This window comes from Balaenoptera ricei, chromosome 16 (assembly GCF_028023285.1).
Source record: "Balaenoptera ricei isolate mBalRic1 chromosome 16, mBalRic1.hap2, whole genome shotgun sequence".
Taxonomy (NCBI): domain Eukaryota; kingdom Metazoa; phylum Chordata; class Mammalia; order Artiodactyla; family Balaenopteridae; genus Balaenoptera; species Balaenoptera ricei.
This window is the reverse complement of record NC_082654.1, coordinates 49,143,892-49,165,684: the sequence shown is the minus strand read 5'-3', so window position 1 is coordinate 49,165,684 and position 21,793 is coordinate 49,143,892. Positions and strand designations below refer to the sequence as shown.

The 21,793-nt window shown below is 47.0% G+C and overlaps 1 protein-coding gene across 1 annotated transcript in view; it reads right to left on the bottom strand.

Moving 5' to 3' along the window:
- Positions 1-624: 624 nt before the first annotated feature.
- Positions 625-21,793, bottom strand: part of LOC132350438 (FERM and PDZ domain-containing protein 2-like) — a 61,484-nt gene continuing 40,315 nt past the window's right edge. The window contains exons 15-23 of the mRNA XM_059899627.1: positions 20,092-20,100; positions 17,428-17,638; positions 12,292-12,392; positions 10,299-10,388; positions 9,497-9,604; positions 9,288-9,404; positions 5,986-6,191; positions 1,881-1,985; positions 625-879 (exon numbers count right to left, since the gene is read on the bottom strand). Coding sequence (XP_059755610.1) covers positions 625-879; positions 1,881-1,985; positions 5,986-6,191; positions 9,288-9,404; positions 9,497-9,604; positions 10,299-10,388; positions 12,292-12,392; positions 17,428-17,638; positions 20,092-20,100 — 1,202 coding nt within the window. The remainder of the gene's footprint in view (positions 880-1,880; positions 1,986-5,985; positions 6,192-9,287; positions 9,405-9,496; positions 9,605-10,298; positions 10,389-12,291; positions 12,393-17,427; positions 17,639-20,091; positions 20,101-21,793) is intronic.

The window sequence follows — 21,793 nt, the reverse complement described above, 5'->3', positions numbered from 1 at the left end:
TGCCCAGCGCCCCTCCACACAGCCTCAAGGAGGGGTAGGGAGCTGAGCTGGAGGGAGCCCCGCCCGGGCCCTACCAGCCTCCCCTGTGAGCACCTCCACAGATCAGTGGTCTAGAAACCTCTATCCTTGGCTCACAGAGCAGTTAAGCCAGCTAACAAGTACAACCTTATCCTTTCTCCCGATTTCCTGTGAAACCATTTTTGAAAGTTTTTGCAAGTCTCTTAGGGGTGATATTTATATCTCCAGGATGTTTTTTTATTTCAAAAAACGTCAGGGAGACCGGGTTGATGCCAGGGACCCTGGAATTCTAGGGGAAATGGAGATAGGTAAGATCGTAGGTGCCCTTTTTAGCTCAATTCTAGCCATTTTGGAGAACAGTAAAAATCCACCCCCCCTTCCTTCAGAGCAGTGGACGTGAGGAAGGGCAGAGAGGAAGCTTGCTGGTGTCCTCCCCGGACACTTAAGTGGAGGTCACCAGTGCCTGCTCTGTCCTCCATGGGGAGCACGGCTTCTCCCATGAAAGCCAAACAGCAACAAGTTTATTTAAAATTTCATATTTTTAAATCACCTTATGTTTCCCAAGCATTTGGGCCCCACGTTAACATATCAGGTAGGTGGGTCAGGTTAAATCATCTCCTTTTCCAGGTAAGGAAACCATGACCTGGAGAGGCAATCATTTGCACAAGGCATCAGAGTGAGAGTGGGGCAAGGCTTGAAGGCTGCACCCCCCACGCCGGGGCTCATCACACCACAGAACGCAGAGCCCAGCATGACTCCATCCTCACCCTGCAGGATCCGCCCTTCCTTGGCTGCTGGCCCTCCGGGAATGATGGATTTCACGTAGATACCTCCACAGAGCACACTTGTGTTAATGCCACCCTGGAAAACACAATGAAAAACTCACCACCCATCTGTCCCCTCCTGAAGGGGCCTCCCCCACCTCCCTGACTCAGAGAGCCCCCATCTGCCTTCCGCTCTATCCCATCACCTCATCTCCATGTGACACCATCTTATATGTTCACTTGTTTGTTTAGGCTTTATTATCCACTGAGCAGAAGTTTAGGTGCTCACAAGAAGTATAACGATATGAGCCGTGTGAGGGAGCTGTGTCATATCCAGCCCAGCACTGGCCAATGGCAGGTGCTCAGAAATGAGTCACATCAATGTACCACATCATCTCTCCATAAGCAGTGACCAGCAAAGGTGGATACAGCGATGGGCCCAAAGGCTGGTGCCTGGCATATTCTGTATCCTTGTGTGTTGGTTTGTGGATACAAAAGCAGAATTCAACCACACAGTATTTTGCAACTTTTTTTTTTTAACTTAACAATAGATTATGAACATCCTTACAGGTCACTAAAGATCTAACTTTATCTTTTTCTCTAACTTTTCCATGTATGTATACACACATATATAAAAATTTTTACATCAGTGGGATTATATATCATTCTTGTACAATTTTTATCCTCCCTCCTCCCGGGTCTGCCAGATGGAACCCAGAAACCAAATGCAAAGTGTCTGTCCTGAATAGAGGTCTTACCAACCTGACGACCAGGGACCACCCCATTCACCTTTGGCTTGTGTCCCTGAAGCTCTACAATGCTACCCTCTCCTTACTGTCCAGCATAACCATAATTCCACCCACACTGCTTGGAGTGTCTGCTCTTCCCAAGTTTGCCATTGGTCTCCCAGTTTCACTTTGAACTCCCATCCCTCACTGAGGCCCCCACTGACTTTCTTGGTTCATCACTTCTGACGTGCTGCTTGCACCCAGCGAGCACTGGGTCATCAGAGGTTGGCATATGAGTGCAATGCCCACCAAGACTCCAGATGAACATCTTTCAACTGTTTACTTTCTAAGCTCTCCTAAGAATTCTTACAGTCACGCTGAATCCAAGTGTCCCATCTTCTTTAACCAGCTCCACAAAGTAGATTTCACTGGCATTGTTTTCTGAAGGTGATAGAGGGCACGAAGAACCAGTACCCTGCCACGAATGAACAAACAAAAAGAAAGAAGAAGTGAAGGCGCTGGCCCTGCCTAAGCAGATGGCACCTCTTAGCTCTCACCTGCTCTCAGGAGCCAGCAACATTGCACATCAAAAAAAATCATAAGTTTCAGGGCTGGGCCAACAGGGGATTCACTCTCAGCTTAATCAGTTCCTCCCTGTATGACCTTGCACCTGTCTCTTGGTCTCTCCAGACTTGTTTCCCAATCCACGGAACTGCAATGAGAGATCACCTTCTAACAGTGAGTATGAATGATGCCCAGCACATAACAGGGTCTCAGTAGATTCCCTCCTGTTTCTACTCATGATGCAAATATTGTTATGAGAACTGAAGTCATCTAGACACTTCCTGGTAGCTTCACACATGACACCAATCAAGTGAAGGCATGCTGGATACCAGATACACAGCAGCTTCTGGAGCAGAAGAAAACCTCAGGAGGACCTTCAATCATCTCTAGCAAGAGTAGCTGTACTGGGTCTCTACTTTACAGTGGTTGAATGCTTGAGGGAACAACAGAAGAGAGTATTTTCTACCTCATGCCAGGCATTTTGCTTGGTGTTGTGACATGCATGTCATGTTGATTCATCCGTCCAGTCATGCTACAAGATTAATTAAGCACCTGCTATGGGTCAGGTACTGCGATAGTTGGGGAGATGACAGTGATAAGACAGACCTGCCCATATTGAACTACTTCTCATGGGGAAGGGTCTTTCGATGAACTGTGCCAAGAAGATGGGGCCACAGATACTCCCAGCCTTTTGTCCTATCTGTCCCCTTGGCTAAGCTGCTTAGCGGCTGCCCGGTCCACCACATCAGAAAATACAAATAATAGACAGGAAAATAAACAGGCTGAAGTAAGCTTAAAAAAAAAAAAAAAATGAGTCAACAGAAGAGGTTCCAAAGAGATTTGGTATAGAAACAGATGAAACCCCAGTTGTTTCAGAGACGCTCCATATCCTGTGGTCTGGCAAGGGGTTTTATCTAAATTTTAAAATTCAAAGGGTAAAGCAACCACTGAGGTCGAGGTCCAAAGTGAGAGGGTGTAACTTGACTATGCCACAAAAGGTTACCTACCCACAGAGCTGGCCACGTGACCCAGAGAGCCCAGATGGCACAAGTTCTGCAGTCTGTGCCGTGGTCAGCTGTGGCCTTGGTGCACCATTGCTCCCCTCAACTGCCCAGCACAAACCAGCTCGCAGGTGCAGCCCCAGAGGCCCCAACTGGAAGCCCTCTCAGCCCTGCTTCCTGTGAGAGGGGGCTTTCTGAAGTGCAGCCTGGGGGGAAGGTTTCTGCTCTGGAATCCCACTCCTATGATTCGCATCCCAGCTCTGCCACGTACTCCCTGAGAGACCACGGGCACGTTCCTGTCTCTCTGTGCCTCAGGGACCCCACTGATAAAAAGTGTTGATGATAGTAATTATCTCACAGGCTTGTAATGAAGCTTGCGTGATGTAACACATCCAAGTGCTCAGGATCTTGCCTGACACATGTTTAATCACTCAGTAAGTGTCCACTGTTAGTATTATTCTTTTGCCGACTTCCTGTCCAGCTCTTCATGGGATGCACCATCCGGGTGAGCACCACGGCCAGTGAGGGAGGATCTAGCCTGCACGGAGCCCTACTGCCAGCCAGATCCTTGGCACTTTTGTCTCCACAGCTCTGTGCCCAGACATCACTGCTTCTCTCATAAGAGAGAAAAATGAGGTTGAGAGAGGTGGGGTAACTTGCCCCTTTCAACCAGAGTCCCAGCAAGGAAGAGAAGGTGTACATCTCCATCCTGGGTGATGGAGGAGAGCTGACACAAGGACTGCTTTCAAAGGTGTGGGCAAACAGTTAAAGAAACCGACTAGGAGAGCTAAGCACCCCAGGGCTAGAAACTGCAGGTGCTTTTACCTTCCCTGAGCCTGAGGAGCGAGAGGGGGGATGGCTGATGGAACTGAGCGAGTGGTAAAGAGCTCTGGGGCAAAGGGCACCTAACAGGAGCTGTGTTCTTCAGCAGAGGGTCACAGCTGACCTGAGCACAGGCAGAGAGTGACAAGCCAGTACTCACTCATCCCCCAGCTGCAGGCTCCCACTGGACTGTGAAATAAGAGAAAACCTATATAGTGGTCTCTGCCCCCCATTCCTGGCACAGAGCTCCTTCAACCCTTGTAATTTCCTAAGTGATATACGTGGAATCTAAAAAAACAAACTCAGAAGCAGAGTAGTGGATTGGTAGTTGCCAGGGTGAGGGTGAGGGGTGGGCGGTGGGGAGAATGGGTGAAGGTGTCAAAGGGTACAAATTTCCAGTTATAAGGTAAATAATTTCTGGGTATGTAACGTACTGCATGGTTACTACAGTTAGAAATACTGTCTTGTATATTTGCAAGTTGCTAAGAAAGTATATCCAAAACGCTCTCGACACACACACACACACACAATTTTAACTCTGTGAGGGGATGGACCTGCTAACTAACCTTGTTATGGTAATCATTTTGCTATATATGTGTGTGTGTGTCTATACATATGTACATATGTATAGACACACACATATATGTCAATTATATCACAATGAGTGATAAAAAACTAAAATACATGGATGGCTAAATTCAAAAATAAAAAACTTTCCTAAGTGATAGGAGACTAGGAGCATCTTTTGTTCTAATATTTGGTCTTTGACCTCAGCTCCTGACACAGAGCTCTCAAATCCCTTGAGATTTTCTGGGTTATAAGAATGTCTTTTTTTCTAAAGAGGGAACTCTGGTTCCTGCATAGCTTCAGGATGGGGGCTGGTCACCAGAAAACCAAACCACGATAAGAAGCTTGAAACTTTCCACTCCACTCAACCCCCCATCCTCTGGGGAGGCAAGAGGGGCTAGAGATTGAGCTAATGATCCACCATGCCTGCGTGCTGAAGCCTCTATAGAAATTTCAAAAGTATGGGATTCGTAGTTTCCAGGTTCATAAACACATCTATGCAGGGAGTACGGCACACCCTAACTCCACAGGGGCAGATGATCCTGCCCTCAGGACCCTTCTAGACCTCACCCTATGCATCTCTTCATCTGTCTGTTCCCTTGTACCTTTAAAATATCCTTTATAGTAAATCAGCGATAGCAAGCAAACTGTTTTCCTGGATTCTGTGAGCTGCTCTAGGAAATTAACAAACCCAAGGAGGGGGTCATGGGGACCTCCAATTTGCAGCCAAGTCAGACAGAAGTGTGGGTAACCTGGGGACCAACAACTTCATTATCATCTGGAGTGGAGGCTGTCTTGAGGGATGGGTCCTTCATCTGTGGGATCTGGTGCTAATTCCAGTATGTTAGTGTCAGAATTGCTTGATGTGGAAAACCCACCCAACTGGTGTCAGAGTGTTGTGAGTGGGGTAGTAGTGTGAGATAAAGGAAAACAACTCTCTTTTCCTAGACACAGGGCTTCTGGGCAGAGCCAACCAGAAGGCAGAGGGCTGACACAGTCTGTGAATGTCAGCTCCGTGGGGCCCAGAGAAAAACGGAGAGAGGTCTGGAGGGGCAAAAGGAGACCTTTCCATCCAGTGTCTAAGGAAACACAGCTGGAGTCTGGCGGCCCTGGGACTAAAGCAGACAGTTCTCTGCATGCCAAAGTTGGCCTTTGTCTTCTTCCTCCTTGGTGTGTTGTCAAGAGCAAAGGCAATGAGTTGCAGCTTGAGGACTAACTAGAGACCAAGAATACAAGATGTCTGATTGTCCATGCATTGCCCTTGGCGGAAGCCAGTTATGACCAGTCACAGCTAAAATTAGTGACCGAGGACACTGAAACCTCAAATGCTGAGCCCTGGCACTGCACTAGAAGCTTTGCCTTTTCCCCTTTATATTCTTCTCAACAACCATGCACTGTAAGTATTTATTTCCTGACGTGGCAAATAGAGAACAAAGAGGGACTTTGGAGCCAAGGCTGTTGGGCTCCACAGCCTGTTCTCTTTCCTCCGGATTCTAGAGAGTGAAGCAAGGGAATGATTACCTTAAATGGCAGAGCAGACAGCTGAGGCCTCAGCCTGGGCATTAAGCTCTGAGTCCGAGCCATTTCCAGTTCTTCAATATTTCTTTCCTGGTCTTGTGTGTGTGATGAAAAACTTCCCAGGTGCCCGTTGCTCAGGCTGTCTGTAGAGAAGACCCCAGAGTTGGCCGTGCTATTCTTCTCCTCGCTTGAGGTATTTCCACAAACACCTATAAAAACAAGCCAAGAAGAAATCAACAGCTTGGAAAGGCTGGCGTCTCAGTGGCATTTCTATGTGGGGCATAGCATTTTCCTCCAATGACAGAAAGACCTTTTATAGCTGCTGGGAGCCATGTGAGTCTAGCACCTCATGAGAGACGATGCATTTAGAATAGAGGAAGGGAAGATTCTGGATGTGTTCTTGAAAGTTAAATAGAGCTTGTGTGACCCAATTATGAAAACACAGGAGCAACGGACAGTTATAATGGCAGTTCCCCCTTTTTAAGCTCTTGCCACATTATGGGCACCACACACACACACACATATATATGTGTGTATATATATATATATATACACATATACATATACGTATCTTTCCATGTTTTCAACATACCCACCAGGAAGGTGTGATCCCAGTTCAAACATAAGGAAGCAGAGTCAAAAGGATTAAATATTGCCCAAAACCCCACAACCAGCATGTTGCTCTTAAAGCCAGCCTCTTCCAGAGTCCCTGCTGAGCACACCTGTAATCACCCTGTGATCCAAAGTTCACCGTGTCTGGTTCTTTGGAGGGAACTTGGTACTAACCAGATGGTGGACTCCCTTTGAGTGAAGCCTGGGCTACTGATTCCCATTTACCCCATGTCTGACCCTTGAGCTGGCACAGAGCAGAGGAAAGAACATGAGGTCAGGAATCACTAGGTAAAACCTTGGGCAAGGTAGTTCACATTTTTGGACCTCAATTTCCTCATATCTAAAATAGAGATCATCTCAACTACCTTGTAGGGTTGGTGAGGCTTAGAAATTAAATATAGAGAGATGCTTATACATGTAGAGAGAGAGAGAAAGAGATTACAGCTTAGTACATAGTACTAAGAGCCTCAATACATGTATTTACCATGCATATGTTAATGTCAGCTATTTACCATGCATATGTTAATATCAGCTATTTAACAAACCTATATGGGAGGAAGGAACACAGTTAGATTTTCTTTACATCTGGATATGTAGACACACAAGTAAGTTTACAACTTTTGATACAGACTCATTAGTACTCAGGAAAATGCTCAACTCACACAGTGGATAAACTTAATTTAATGAATCAGATTAGAAGTTGTTCAAGCCTAACGGTGTTCAGTAGAGAGTGGAGGGCCACCGTTCAGTAATGTCTTATTCCTGACAATTTCTTTTTTTTTTTTAACATCTTTATTGGAGTATAATTGCTTTACAATGGTGTGTTAGTTTCTGCTGTATAACAGTGAATCAGCTATACGTATACATATATCCCCATATCCCATCCCTCTTGCATCTCCCTCCCACCCTCCCTACCCCACCCCTCTAGGTGGTCACAAAGCACCGAGCTGATCTCCCTGTGCTATGTGGCTGCTTCTCACTAGCTATTCTACTGTCATTGTCCTTCTAGCAATGTTGTAAGCATCTGTTTATTTTCTTCCACACCCTCCACAAGAGACAAGAACAAGACTTATGACTGGATTAAAACGTCAAGCTGTGCAATGTATGTCTTGCCTAACGGAAATACAAGCTAGAACTTCTGCAGGTAATTAAAACTCAATCTGTAGTGGAGGGTGATATCTGCTCCTGATGGGAAGGCTCTCTGTCTTGTCTTTGATCTCCAGTCTAGAGCACATGCCCCAACAGCAGCCCAACCAGATAGAAACTCACGGCGGTCAAGCCTCTGCCCACAGTGACCAGCCAGAGTCACTGTGGAAGCATCTTCCTCCAACAAAGGTGGCAGCTGTTTCGAGGAACCCCAACTGTGACCAGGCAGAGTTACCAACAGGTGACAGGGACTCCAGGGTGAGAGGACACGCAATTCACAGGAACTGTGAGTACTCCATCATCTGAAACTCTAAAGTGAGGTTGGAGCCTCACAGATTTTGGGTGCCAGTTTTGGACATCCCCACCCCAGCAGGCCATCCTTGACACTGAATTGATCCCAGCTCAGCTGCATTATGTTTCCTGATTTTAAAAATAGGATGGTTTGATCGCTCCCCTCTGTCCTTTCCTGTGCAAAGTATGGAGGGAAATGCAAGGACAGCTAAAACATTGTGGGAAGAACAGTGACAGTGTAGGAAATCCAACAGAGCAGTGAGCTGGGGCGGGTGCTGTGGAAGGGCCGGGCCGGCCCCTGGGTCAGGTCCAAGCACAGGATGAAAGGCACATGGCTAAGGCCCCAGTTTTGCCACCCCCCATCCCCCCACAGCTTCTGGACGAAGGGCAGATGCAGCACCTGGAAAGCCATCTGGTGATGGTGTGTACATGTGCAAGAGTGAGAGAGGGCATGTGGTTTTCAGAGGGCAAGGCCAAGGGGGTGACTACATTTAGGACCCAGAAAATGCTGGCTGGTGTGACATGAAGCATTTCTGTACATGAGAGGAAATTGTACAAAGCTCCTAGAGTGTGGGCCTGGCTTTGTAGGCAGTCTGCTGGAAAATGGCAGGATCATCCAACCAAAAAGCTGTGGTGAGCCCAGGTAACTGGGAGGGAAAGGGATGTTAACATCCCCCCATTACCACCCCAAACCTGACCCAAATAAACATAGTCATATTATTCTTCAGTATAGGCAATTGTTGGATAGTTATCTAAAGGATGAATAAAATCATCTTTAAAAAAAAAAAAAAACCTTTACTCTTTTGGTTGATCTCTAACATGCTGAGTCCTAACCAAATTAGAACAGAATGCTTGGTATGTTCTTCAGCTTCAAGAACAGCCCCCTGTCTCCTTCCCACTGGATTCCACGACTAAGCCCCAAATATGTAGAATTACTGCAGTAGCCACTTTCAATAAGGACTTGGGTGATAGAAAGAATATCCTCCCTGTCATGCGAGAAGAGTGGCAGAAAAACACACAATAGCTGCATCTAATAAAGAACTAGAGTAGGCTTCTCCCATTCAGCAGGACAAGCAATGGTAGAGTCCATTCTGCCCCTGAAATTGCGGAGTTTATTCATTGGTGCCAAAGCCACTCCCACGAGAGAGGTAATACAAAAGACCTACACGGACTTAAAGCCCCGGTACTCTGTGGTAAAAATGTACTCCTGAAAATAAAGGAGGCTCTCCAGCTTCTGAAAGTGGGTTAAGACATACCTTTTGACTGAGAAATGATTAATTCTATGTTGTCAGGAGAATTCTGAATCATTCTAACAGCCATGTCGAATGTGAAGCCATCCAGACTGATGTGATTCAAGGCTAGTATCTGCCCTCCTGGAAAAATAAGACATCTCAATAATCCCATCAAGGAAATGAGAAAGAGCAGTTCCTTAAAGCAGCATCTCTGGCAATCAAAAAAGACATACCTGGTTTGATCTTTTTAGCTTTCTCAGCTGGTCCCCCAGGTATAATAGAAGATATAAAGATGCCAGGATCAACTTTGCCTACGTCTTCTCCCTCATTAATGACAAAACCTATAATCCAATTATATGAAAGAAGATGATACTTAATGAGTTTGCAGCTCAGAGAGGTTAGGTTATTTGCTTGAGATCACACAGCTACTAAGTAGCAATGCTGATATTTGTACCTAGGTCCTCTGATCCTCCAACAGCTCTTTCTACTCTGCCATGACGCATGGAGAAAAGTGGATTGTCCCGCATTCATAAGCACAACTACAGCTAGGATCACAGCCCACCAAAGTGCATGGATTTTGTTCCAATACATAATCAGATCGGAAAAAAAAGATGATTTTTAATCAAGTAACTTCTCTCAGTGCCTTGTTTCTTATGTGTTCTTAAGGGTCTTCGAATGTGGTAAATAGTAAGAGGTGAAAAAGATTGGCTACTCTTCCCCATCCCTAAGAATCTAAATATAATAGAGAAAGGTTATTACATGGTATTAGACGGAAAAGTCTTTTTCTATCTTGTACTTAGATTTTCAAGATCTGCACCCCAAAACCTGATCAGGCCTAAAAGGAAACTTTGACCCCAACATCCCATTGCTGGTTAGGGACATTTAAAGGGAAGAAAGAGAAGTGATCACTGAAAAAGGCAAATTGGGAGAGGACAGGCAGGAAAAGGGAGTAGAAAAGTCTAAAGGGAAGATGGCACACACCTCCCCTCTGCCCAGAGGGAAAGACTAGGTCCCCCCTGCCAGGAGCCCTCTTACCAAAACCACGGCGTGGATCCCGGCTCAGTGTCACATGCACAATTTCTCGGTCTGGTTCGGCTGTAAAGCTCCTTCTCTTATTTTGTGGCCCTGGAAGTGGAAACAAAGCCCCACATTGCGCTTTTCCCCCAAATTATCAGAGACCTAATACAAAAGGTGTGAACACTATTTCACACACACGCACAATGCTGGGCATGGATGGCTGAACACATACTTTTTTTTTAATAAGTTTTTAAAATTTATTTTACTGAAGTATAGTTGATCTACAATGTTGTGTTAATTTCTGCTATACAGCAAAGTGGTTCAGTTATACATATATATACATTTTTTTCATATTCTTTTCCATTATGGTTTATCACAGGATATTGAATATAGTTCCCTGTGCTATACAATAGGACCTTGCTGTTTATCCATCCTATATATAATAGTTTGCATCTGCTAATCCCAAACTCCCAATCCATCTGTCCCCCAACCCCCTCCCCCTTGGCAACCACAAGTCTGTTCTCTACGTCTGTGAGTCTGTTTCTATTTTGTAGATAGGTTCATTTGTGAACACAATCTTCTGATTAGCCTCACCGGGTCAGTGTTGGCTCACCAAGAACAGAGGCAAAGGTAGGGTGGGCCATGGTGCTTGCTCTGCATGACTTACTACAGCTATTTTTTTTCTGCATTGGTCTTGGGACAAGACAGAATCCAAGCAGAGATGACCTTGCTGGCAGTGAAAACTGAAACTAAAGTTGGAGCACAGAGATGAGACAGCAAAGCCTTCCCCTCTTGGGCCCCTAACAGTAGGGGGTGATATGGCCCTGCAGCCCAGCGCAGGTTTCCCCCAGCTTGGGTCTTGGAGGGGACCCAAGGCAGAGCCCTGATGAGCAATCCAATGCCAACCACAGAGCATGTGGAAAAATCCCCAAAGAGTGACCCGCCACCCAGCGTTTTCCACATCGCTCCCTCCCCCAAGGGACCATGGTGGGACCTGCACACAGTTCATGGTGAAGAGCCACCTGGTGGTATTCCAGATCCAATCCCAGGCTTAATGCTCATCAAATATAAATATCTTCTCTAGCTCAGGAATCTCTTTGTGTTTATGTCCCACTGGGGACCTGCCTGGAGGATATATGACAGAGGGGAATGCCGCCTGCCCTGTATACGTTTTCTGGTGAGTAGTGGGAGATGATATTCTGGGCCCATATGAAGAGTTGTAAAGAAAATGAATGATACATTTTTCCAGCCACGCCCCTCCACAGCAGGTATTCCTCACGCTGGACTAGAGCGCTGGGAATCTTCACCAGTGCTAACACATTTAGGATCTATGTGCTCAGCCCAAGCCAAAGGTGGACAGCATGGGCTTTTCCCAACCATAAGTAGTTGTTTTTAACATCTTTATTGGAGCATAATTGCTTTACAATGGTGTGTTAGTTTCTGCTGTATAACAAAGTGAATCAGCTATACATATACATATATCCCCATATCTCCTCCCTCTTGCGTCTCCCTCCTACCCTCCCTATCCCACCCCTCTAGGTGGACACAAAGCAGCGAGCTGATCTCCCTGTGCTATGTGGCTGCTTCCCACTAGCTATCTGTTTTACATTTGGTAGTGTATATATGTCCATGCCACTCTCTCACTTCGTCCCAGCTTACCCTTCCCCCTCCCCGTGTCCTCAGGTCCATTCTCTACGTCTGTGTCTTTATTCCTGTCCTGCCCCGAGGTTCTTCAGAGCCTTTTTTTTTTTTTAGATTCCATATATATGTGTTAGCATACAGTATTTGTTTTTCTCTTTCTGACTTACTTCACTCTGTATGACAGAATACTCTGGTTTCTCTTCAGATCGAATAAATCTTTCACCTTCTACATAAGTAGTTTTGAGATTAATGGGAAAGCAAAAAGATTGTGAACATTATTGGGGAAGCAAAATGAAGTAGTGGCAAAAGATTGAAAGCAAGAGTCACGTGTAAGGTTTCCTTTACCCCAAGCCCATGGCTTGGCCCGTACCTGTGTGTGTGCTCTGAGCAGGCAGTCCAGAGAGAGGGTCACAAGTCGTTGGCTTCTGGGTCAAACAGATGTGCTCCAGCTGCTCGTGGCCAGGGCAGGGCCTGCAGGGAAAGTCAACAAGATGAGGTAAGATGCCCCTAGAAGGCAACTTCCTGCCATTCTGAGTATGGGTGGTGGCCCCATGCTCATCAATCAACAGATCCATAGGCAGACCCCATCAAGGGCTGATCTGGTTATCAGAAGTACACTGGAAAGAATGGCTTTGGGGGCTTTCTATCTTAGAGGGGACCCTAGAGTCACCCAGGCCCCCTATGAACCTCCCACTATCTCTCCTTTGAGTTGAATAAGCAGCCCTTCAAAACCTCCATTTCCTTAACCAGAAAATAAGAATATTCCTATTTCCTAGACTTTTGATGGTCCCAAAATGAGGTAGTAAGTATAAAGCACTGATGTTTTTAGTGGGTCCTGATTTTTCTGTTGTTTGCTTTTTTAGCTGGGCCAGCCATGTTCCATCACTGCCACTGTGATGGCCCCTGAGGGCTTCACACAGTAACTTACCTGCTTGATCCTTGCAGATACTGGAGTTGGCTACCCCCTAGTAATACTGAGCTGAAAACAAGAATCTTTCATGCCGGCATTCAGTTGGCTTTGCCAAGCCAGCATTCTATCAAACAAAGGATGTTCTAGGCCCTAGAAGAATAATGAATTAAGTGGGGACCCTGCCCTACCCACAGGGTCAGCTTTGCTCAAGATAAGCTACATTCAGGGATGAACAAAGTACAGAGTGAGCAGAAAGAATAGAGGCAAAGTCACAGGACTTAGAGCCCTGGAAAAAGCCAGCACTGGGCCTCACCTGAAGAAGGAAGGCCAGGAGGTTGACCATCTGAACAGATCCATCAGCCCTTCATCACCCAGGTTGGCCCCAACCTCAGGGAGCCCACACCTGCCCCACTGCTTTAGGCGGCCGGCCCAAGGCAGGGATAGATGCTGCCACCGCACCTCTCACTGCAACCTGGGATCAGTGATGCCAGGTGCTCCGGGCACAGAGCCTGGCGCTGTTCAAGGGGCCAGAGCTAGAAAGGGAAGAAGAGGAGCGAGGTGGGGAGAGAAGGCAGGTGTAGGGCGAGGGACAAGCACAAGGCCATTCTTCAGAGATTAGGGAGGAGGCCTCACTCTGACATGGCTCCTGTTTATACTGTGCATTTCAGCAAGTTCAACCCAAGTTGACTGAGACCCTACTAGATGTCAGTCCCTGGGCTGGCAAGGGACTGAGGGTAAAGGTGTATCAGACATGGGCTCTGCCTTCTGGGAGCTCCCAGCCCGCTGCAAGTTGAGGGATGGGTGCCTTTCATGCCATCTAGAGCCGACCTAAGTGCCCAGGGAGAGGCTTTGGCAGAGCACTCCTGGGTTTCAAAGAAGGAGGTACCCCAGCAGTCCTAGAGGGGCCAAGAAAGGCCACAAGGGAGGGCCTTTGGAGAAAGGAAGGGATTTTCTGCCTCAGGCTGCCACGGCCCATGTGATGCAAGTCACACGTACAAGTCTATTGTTTAAAAAGGATAAAAAGCAGCATCTACTGCAAATCACAAAAAGACTAACACTGTGTGATTCCACTTCTACAGTAGAGTGAGGTCCTTAAAATAGTCAAATTCATCGAAACAGAAAGTAGAATGATGGTTACCAGGGTCTCAGGGAGGGAGGGATGGGGACTTGTCTTTTAATGGTCATAGGTTCAGTTTGGCAAGATGAGAAGAATTCTGGCTGCACAACAATGAGAATATACTTAACAGTACTGCACTGTCCACTTAAAAATGGTTAAAATGGTGACTTTTATGTTATGTATATTTTACCACAATTAAAATAAGCTTTTAAAAATGCAAACCTAAAGAAAATAATGCCATTTACCGAAAGTCTCCGCATGCTGGCCTCAGAGCTGAGGAGGAGACAGGCGCGTTACTCTCCTCTGGAAGTTCCCCGTTTACAGGACAGATAGATGCATGTGGATGTCAGGGTGGAGGGGCCCCAGGGTCGGCTGCTTGAAGGCGAGCCAGTGGTGCTGGCCAGGGCAGTCAGGAAAGGCTCACAGAAAAGGTGCCGTGAAGTAGGTGGGGCAGGGATCGTATGTCAGGGTTGGCACCCTGATGGCATCCCCGTTCTAAGCAGTGCTGAGCACACAGCCCCTCAGGCTTGACGCTGGGAACGGGGTCCCACCTCTTGAGTGTCAGTGTCTACATGCCATCCCATCCCTCCCGTCCTGGCTCTGGCCCGCTGGTCAACAGCACCACCTGCTCCTGCCACACGGGCCCTCTGCTTGTCACCTCTGTGAGCGCCATGAGGCAGGGGCTGGGTCTGTCCTGCTCACTGCTGAGCCCTCAGTGCATAGCTCGGGGCTGGCACACAGCAGGCACTCAACCAATTTTTGTAGCAAGAGGAACTGGGCCTTCGCTCATGGCATTCCTGCCTATCTCCCCTCCTTCTCACTGTGCCCAAACCCACTGTTGGTCAAGACCTGCTGTCACTTCCCCCATGCAGCCCTCCTCTGTCCCCTTACTTGGAAATCACCTCATCTCTCGGGGGAGCGATAAAGCTGTATCTGTGTCTGCCTTAAACATTTAACCATTCTATCCCCTTTAAGAGGGTTTGTGTTCCTACCTTCTCCCCTAGAGACGAGGGGAAGGGCACCAACATTAGGACACTCATCACCGACTCACCCCATCTTCAGGGTTCTATAACACCATTTAATTCCCACAGCCATCCAGTGGGGTGGGCACCACTGCTCCCACCACTAGACAAATGAGGAAAGAGAGGCACGGGTGTCATAAACAACTAGCGCAACATCGCACGCAGCAGACAGCTGAGTAGGTGTAGGTGGATTTCCATGGCACTGGGCTCGTTCCAGCACTCTGCCTGAAGGGGACCCTGGGCTGGGTGATCTTTGCACCAGCCACAGCAAGGATGATGCACTTCTCATCCATGCACAGGGATGACAGAGCCGGATGGGTGCAGCCCTTGTCCCACCTCAGACCGGCCAGAGCAGTGGTGGGCATTTCCACATGAGCTCAGGCTCAGCTCATGCTGATCCTGCCTCAGATGCCGTCCTCTTTCTGCCCTAGAGCTTCTTGAACGTCTTGGGCATCTCACCCACCCCCTCTATCCCCCCACCTTACCAAACAGTATAGGAGAGTTCATACCTCCCACAGACAAGCTTGCACCAGAGCGGGATGGGAGCCGATGCACAAGTGTCCACTCCCTGGTCCTTCAGACAGACAATTCTGGGAGGACTCCTGTGCACTTCTCGTGGAATTAAGCCCTGGCTGCCCACAGCAGCTATCTTGATGACACTGCCCCCTTTCTTTTCACTTTCCCTCCTTCCCTGTCTCACTTACCCTGCTCACTTCTGCTTCTCGGCATCACCTCCACAAAAACCACCCGCACCCAAGTCATTGTCTTGGGCTGTGCTTCTGGGGATCTTCCAGATGGCCAGAGACCCTAGATTTCCCTTTTCATGGAAGGTGACCCATAACCTCTGATGTGAGTTACTAAGGGTTGTGAAAGTCCGGCATTCATAAACTAACATTAGAGGAGAACCAGAGATCACTGAGGACTCCAGTTCAGCTTCCGACTGAGAAGGCTGGCTGCCATGCTGTGCTGCCAGTCCCCTCCCGTGCGTGCCCACTGGCAGGTCACCGGAAGGGTGCTTCGCAGTCAACATATTCTCAAGGTGCCCTTGAGTCAGTCATGGCTCCTTCAGGCTTTTAATCTATAAAGTGCTGTAAAGTACTATCAGTTTGAATGATAGATTAAAGATGGCCACATATGCTTTGACACACTCCTACTACATCAGGAGGTGGGGTCTGTTTCTGCTGCCCCTGAATCTGTGCTGACATGTGACTACTTTGACCAAGAGAGTATGGCAGAAGTGACCCTGTGCCAGCTCCAGGCCCAGCCTCTTAGGAGACCGGCAGCTCGCCTTGGGCCCTTGGAGCCCTGAGCTGCCACATAGAAGCCTCACTACCTTCCACATGGAGGCACCACATGGAGAGGGCCTGAGACCACACTGGGATTGAGGAGGGGCCCAGCTGAGCTCACCATCCCAGCCATCCCCACTGAGGGCCTGGGCACATGCACAACACAGTCCTGGAGCCTCCAGACCAGTCCTGATGAGTACGCTCAAGAGAAGCAGAAGAATCGCCCAGCCAAGCCCTGCCTAAATTTGTAACACAGAAAATCGTGAAACAGAATAACCAAATGCGTGTTGTTTTAAGTCACTATGCTTTGGAGTTGTTTGTTACATGGTAACAATAATAGATAGTTTTGCTTCATCATTATTGACTTAGATTGCAGTGCGTGGTGATGCATATTTGCATCAACAGAATCTGGAGCAGTAATTTTCTAAGAATTACTTTAAGATATAATATATGCATTGCAATTCAAATCAATCACCCATACCCTCTTGCTGAAGCAGATGTATAACTCATTCCAAAAAACAGCTCCCTCCCACAGCCCCCTTCATTGGTCCTGTGCTGCCTGCGAATCTGTGCTATTTATAGAACTTGTAATGTAAGTGCAATCCAACTTCGAGGCTATTTTAAAATTTATGGATCATTATGTTATAATGTGAAGTTGTGTTGATAAGCTCATTATTTTCCCTTGCAAATTAAATTGCAAGCAATCCATCAAAAGAGAAAGCAGCGGCAATGTAGAACTTAGGAGTACAGACTCCAGGGCCAGCTGTGTGTGTTCAAGTCTCACATTGGGAGAAAACAGAAAGTACTTCACAGGGTTGTGAGGGCTAAAGTAGTTGATGGGTACAGTCCTTAGAACAGTACCTGGCTAAACAGGCTATTGCAACTTGTTTATTTTGTCCCCTTCAATTTTGTATCATCACCTAGCTCTTTCTCCACCAAAAGATAGAGCAACGCAGCAGGGAGACACGGGATGTCTGTCCCGTGTCTAGCATAGATCTGGCCCATAACTGCCCTTTGGGAAATCTCTGTGGATTTAGTTGATAATTACCCAATGAATGCATACTTCCCTTAGACATCTGACATCCTTTAAACAATGTCTTCATGTATGAATTACTCCAGAGCACCAAGTACATGATGCTTTGGGCCCAGAGAACAGATATGTCAAACCCACCTGCCTCTGAGTCCTTGCGCCCTGGTCCCCTTGCTGGTGTCCACAGTGAAGTTATCCAGTGACCTGTGCAGCAGGCCTCCTGCCGCACTCTCCAGCCCGGGTACAAACAGCGCATTTTCTGAGCACGACAGTCTCTGAATCCAAGTGAGCGGCTTGGACTGGGCCAGGTGTGCAAGACTCAGATTGGCCATTTGCACACACTTATCATAGTCTGCAATGTGGGAGAAACAGATAAACATAAATACTCACAAGAATGACGCTGGCCCCGTCGCTCTTCTGGCAGCCACACATCACAGGCCCCAGGTTCTGTCCTGGCTTTTCTTTGTCTGCACGGAGGGGCTTATTTTTCCTCATGCTAGCTTGTGGAGCTGTCCTATGATTAGCCCTGAGAATGCCACGTCTGCCTAATTAGCACTGACTAAGGAAAGAAAACTCAGACACACAGGAAGGAGGAAACAAGATGCCCTCCACCCCTTGGCAGCTGACGGGCCTTGGAGCCATGGTTCACGGCAGTGTCACAGCACCAGCAGAGCCTTGTATAAAATTAACCGCTGTCATCCGCTCTGCTCGCTGCCTTTACAAACCATCCTCCAAACGTTGTTTTAACAAATAGATCTGCAAACTACCTGAGCTCCCAAGATTACGCTCTGCCCTGTGGAATGTAATCTTTCATCTCTACACGGCTTAGTTTCCTTGGTAATAATATTTAAGATCCGATTTTCTGAAATATGAATACGGATCAGATGTGTTGTCTCCCAGCTTTCACACTTTCCTTCCTCCCTTCCTGCAGAAAGAGGTAATAAATGATTCTAATGAGCCCGGGAATGTGAGTGGCTCTCACCACTTCACTCCTCACGTCATTCATAGGAAACTGGATTTGATAGATAGATTCCTTAAATTAACTAGGATTTATACGAAGCCCAGTTTGTATTTTGAAAAAAGAAAATGATGACTGTGTTCCGACCATCTGTTCCCTGTTAAAACCAAGAAGGAAAGAATGCCCGGGCACACGGCGTTTGTATGGCTCCAGCTGTACGTGTGTTTGTGTGCGTGTGCTTGTGTGTGTGTGCATAACTAAAGCACAGTGAAGTGCCTCCACTGACAGCATTTGTTTCCTCAAGCAGACACCCCCCCTTTCCTACAACGGTGCCTGGTTCATTGTCGGGACTGTGCCCACTGAAAAGGTAACCTTTAAAAAATACTTTTTGAGAACGTTCTGTGTCTAGGAGGCATTAGGTACCATCATTCACATACAGTAGGCAAGGAAGAAAGGAGGACTAAAAGCAATTTGAATATGACCTGCAGCTTTTGCAGAAATTGTCCAGTATCTGACTCCAGAGCTTGGACCTGTTCAGACACATAGCAGCAATGACTGTAACATCCACACCAGCAGTTCACACATCCTGCATGCTTATTGCATGCCAGGCCCAGTGGTAAGCATGTTATCTGCATTGTCTCATTTAATCCTCACAATAACCCTGCGGGGTAGATATTATTATACCAATTTTATAGATGAGGAAAAGTGAGGCTAAGAGAGAGTTAACAATTTGCTCAAGGTCCCCGGGCTTGTAGGTGGTAGAGCAGGACTCACACTCGGCTGACTCCACAGTCCACACCAGAAAACGGACGTACAGAGGACATGGAGATACAAACAGTAGCACAGGAGATTCATCTGAAGCATGCCCAGCCCTCTGATCGCTAAGGTCTAAAGGGACAGTGATCTTAGCTTTAATTGTGGTGTATATTAATACCCACAGGGGGACATTTCAGGGAAAGAAAGTGGTGACAGGGAGAGGCTCAGAGAAGTTTTATGGGTTTCAAGGGAGGCTTCATATAGAGGTTGGAGGTGCAGGAAGAAGGGGCTTCCCCCTGGGGGAGGAGGGCTCCCAGAAGGTAGTAGACGAATGAGAGCATCACAGCCCTGGGTTCTGAGCAGGGCTTTGTCCCTGCAAGAAGCTGGAGAACAACAGGGCACTGGGAAGGATGCTCTGTTAACAGGACAGATCACACAGTGAGGTCAGGGAATGAGAGTCTGGATGTCAAGCACTTAGCATCAGGCATTCAGCATGAAGCAGGGGGCCTCCTGGGGCTGGTGGGGTTGGTGGGAAGTGCTGTTATCATTATTAGACCTTAGCTTAGTGGGGTTCAATTGGCTGGACAAATGGTACAGGAAGGATTGCTTGGTAGGTAGGAGAGCCAAGAGTTGATAACCTTCCAGGAATGGAAGGAAGGGATACCAAGAATGTCCCAATGCCACAGGCATGTCAAGCAGAGCGAATGGTTTCTGTCCACCGGTGGAGGGCGGGGGCAGGGAACTCACAGCCTGACTGTGGCACCAGGAAAGTAGCTGACAAATATCCAAATCAGTCTAGATGGCAAGGCTGAAGCCGAGGTTAGTTAACAGAGTTTCAAGAGTACAGGAGCCAAGGAAAAGGTAAAGGGAACCAGGGCAAGATCCTGGGCAGCCACTGCAGATCTGCAGAGTCTCATAGCCACAAGCTCATGGAAGGGCCACCGGCATCCCTGCAGCCCCCTGCTATGCGTCTGAAAGGGCTGAGTGAAGGCCTGTGGTCCCACTCTGCAATGCTGACAGATCCTGCTTGATTTAGCCCTGAATTTATGCACTTGTAAAAGCTTGTTGATTTTTCTCTCTCCCCAGGGAACCAAATATAACTATAGAGTAATATGCTTGTTGAGACAATTCACAGAAAAATGACTAAGAAACATTTGGAAAATGTCCAACTTCTTAACAGTCAAAGAAATGTCAAATGAAACAACACTGAGAAATCATTTTTCCCTATAAATGAACAAAGATAAACATGATAATATCTATTCCAGCAAGGATGCAATAAAACAGGCACAATGATACTGGGCATGGGAATGGCACTCAGGAAAACAGCAAGGGCCCTAAAAAATGCCCCAACCTTTGTACCCCAAATCTAACTGAAATCTACCTTAAAGAAATAATACACAATACAGAAAATTTTTCTTCCAATGATGTTTACTGCAATATTATTTATGTTATTGGAAAATGAAAAGCAAACTTAAAATCTAGAGGAATGATTAAGTAAATGATTGTATTTCCACACTAACCATCCATCCATTCATTCATTCAATAAAACAAGTATTAACCATCTCCCACTTGACACACCTCTGTTCCATGCTGGAACCGTAAAGGTACTGGGACACTGTCCCTGCCCACCAGGAACTCCCAGCCCACTGCAAACTGGAGGCAGACACATCCACAAATAAAAGGGGCAGAACATTACAGGTGAGAAGATGGAGTCTGCACAGAAGAGGGAGTAGTCAACTCCACCTGGGAAGGGAGTATGGGGGCAGTCAATCAGGAGGGACTTCAAGGAGGAGGTTGTCCTTGAACTTATTCTTGGAGAATGAGGCTTATCTTGATGGTCTGAGCCTGGAAGGAGGCAGGAACAGCATTGTATGTGGAGGCCACACAAATGTTAGATTCCCCCAAACTCCTATGATGGTAGAATTTTCAGTTTGAGAAAATAGCATATTATGAGCAAAACAGGCTTAGAAGGACTAATTTTGCTAGTAAGCCCAAGGAGTCTTTATAAATATTTTATGTTCACTGATATCAGGCAATAAAATTGATATTGATGATGTTTCACACTGTATCTCAGCAATAGCAGGTAACACATAATTAATTTACATTCATTATCTCCAATTCCCTGGAAACATCATGGAAATGCTACTCTGCAATTTCAAAGAAATATTTATATATTTATTTGGTTTCCCTGCAAATAATATGCCACCTTTGTTTTCTGTATTTGGTTCTACGTCCGAATGCTCAGCGATTTTGGTTCCTAGTTGATCCCCCGTCCCAGGACTGCAGCAGCCAGTGACACAGCTCCCCTGTGAATTGACTGGCACCTAACAAAACTCCCCACAAGCAGGAGCTGCCATTACTAGTCACATGGAGCCATGAACGCCAGACACTCATTCTAGATGAGCTACAAACAGCACACACACTATCCTGTTGGAGCACAGCACAAACCTGCCGGACGGCCAGTTGCTCAACTGAGGACACCAAGGCTCAGAGAGGGCAAGTGAGCGGTCCAAAGTCACACAGCTAGTAAGTGGCACCTCTTGAGTCTGTTGAACTCCAGGCTCCACATTCCAAGCCTGGAGTTCCCAAACTTTCATCTGCATCCAGATCACCTGGGTTCTTTTTTGAATGCAGATTCTGATTCAGGGGCCTGAGGTTCTGCATCCCTGGCAAGCTCTCAGGTGATGCACATGCAGAGACCACTCTGAGTATGAAGGGTGAAACCACTATGTTATATTGCTCCCTCTTATAAATGAATAGGAAATAATGGTGAGAGATCAACAGCAAACTCAA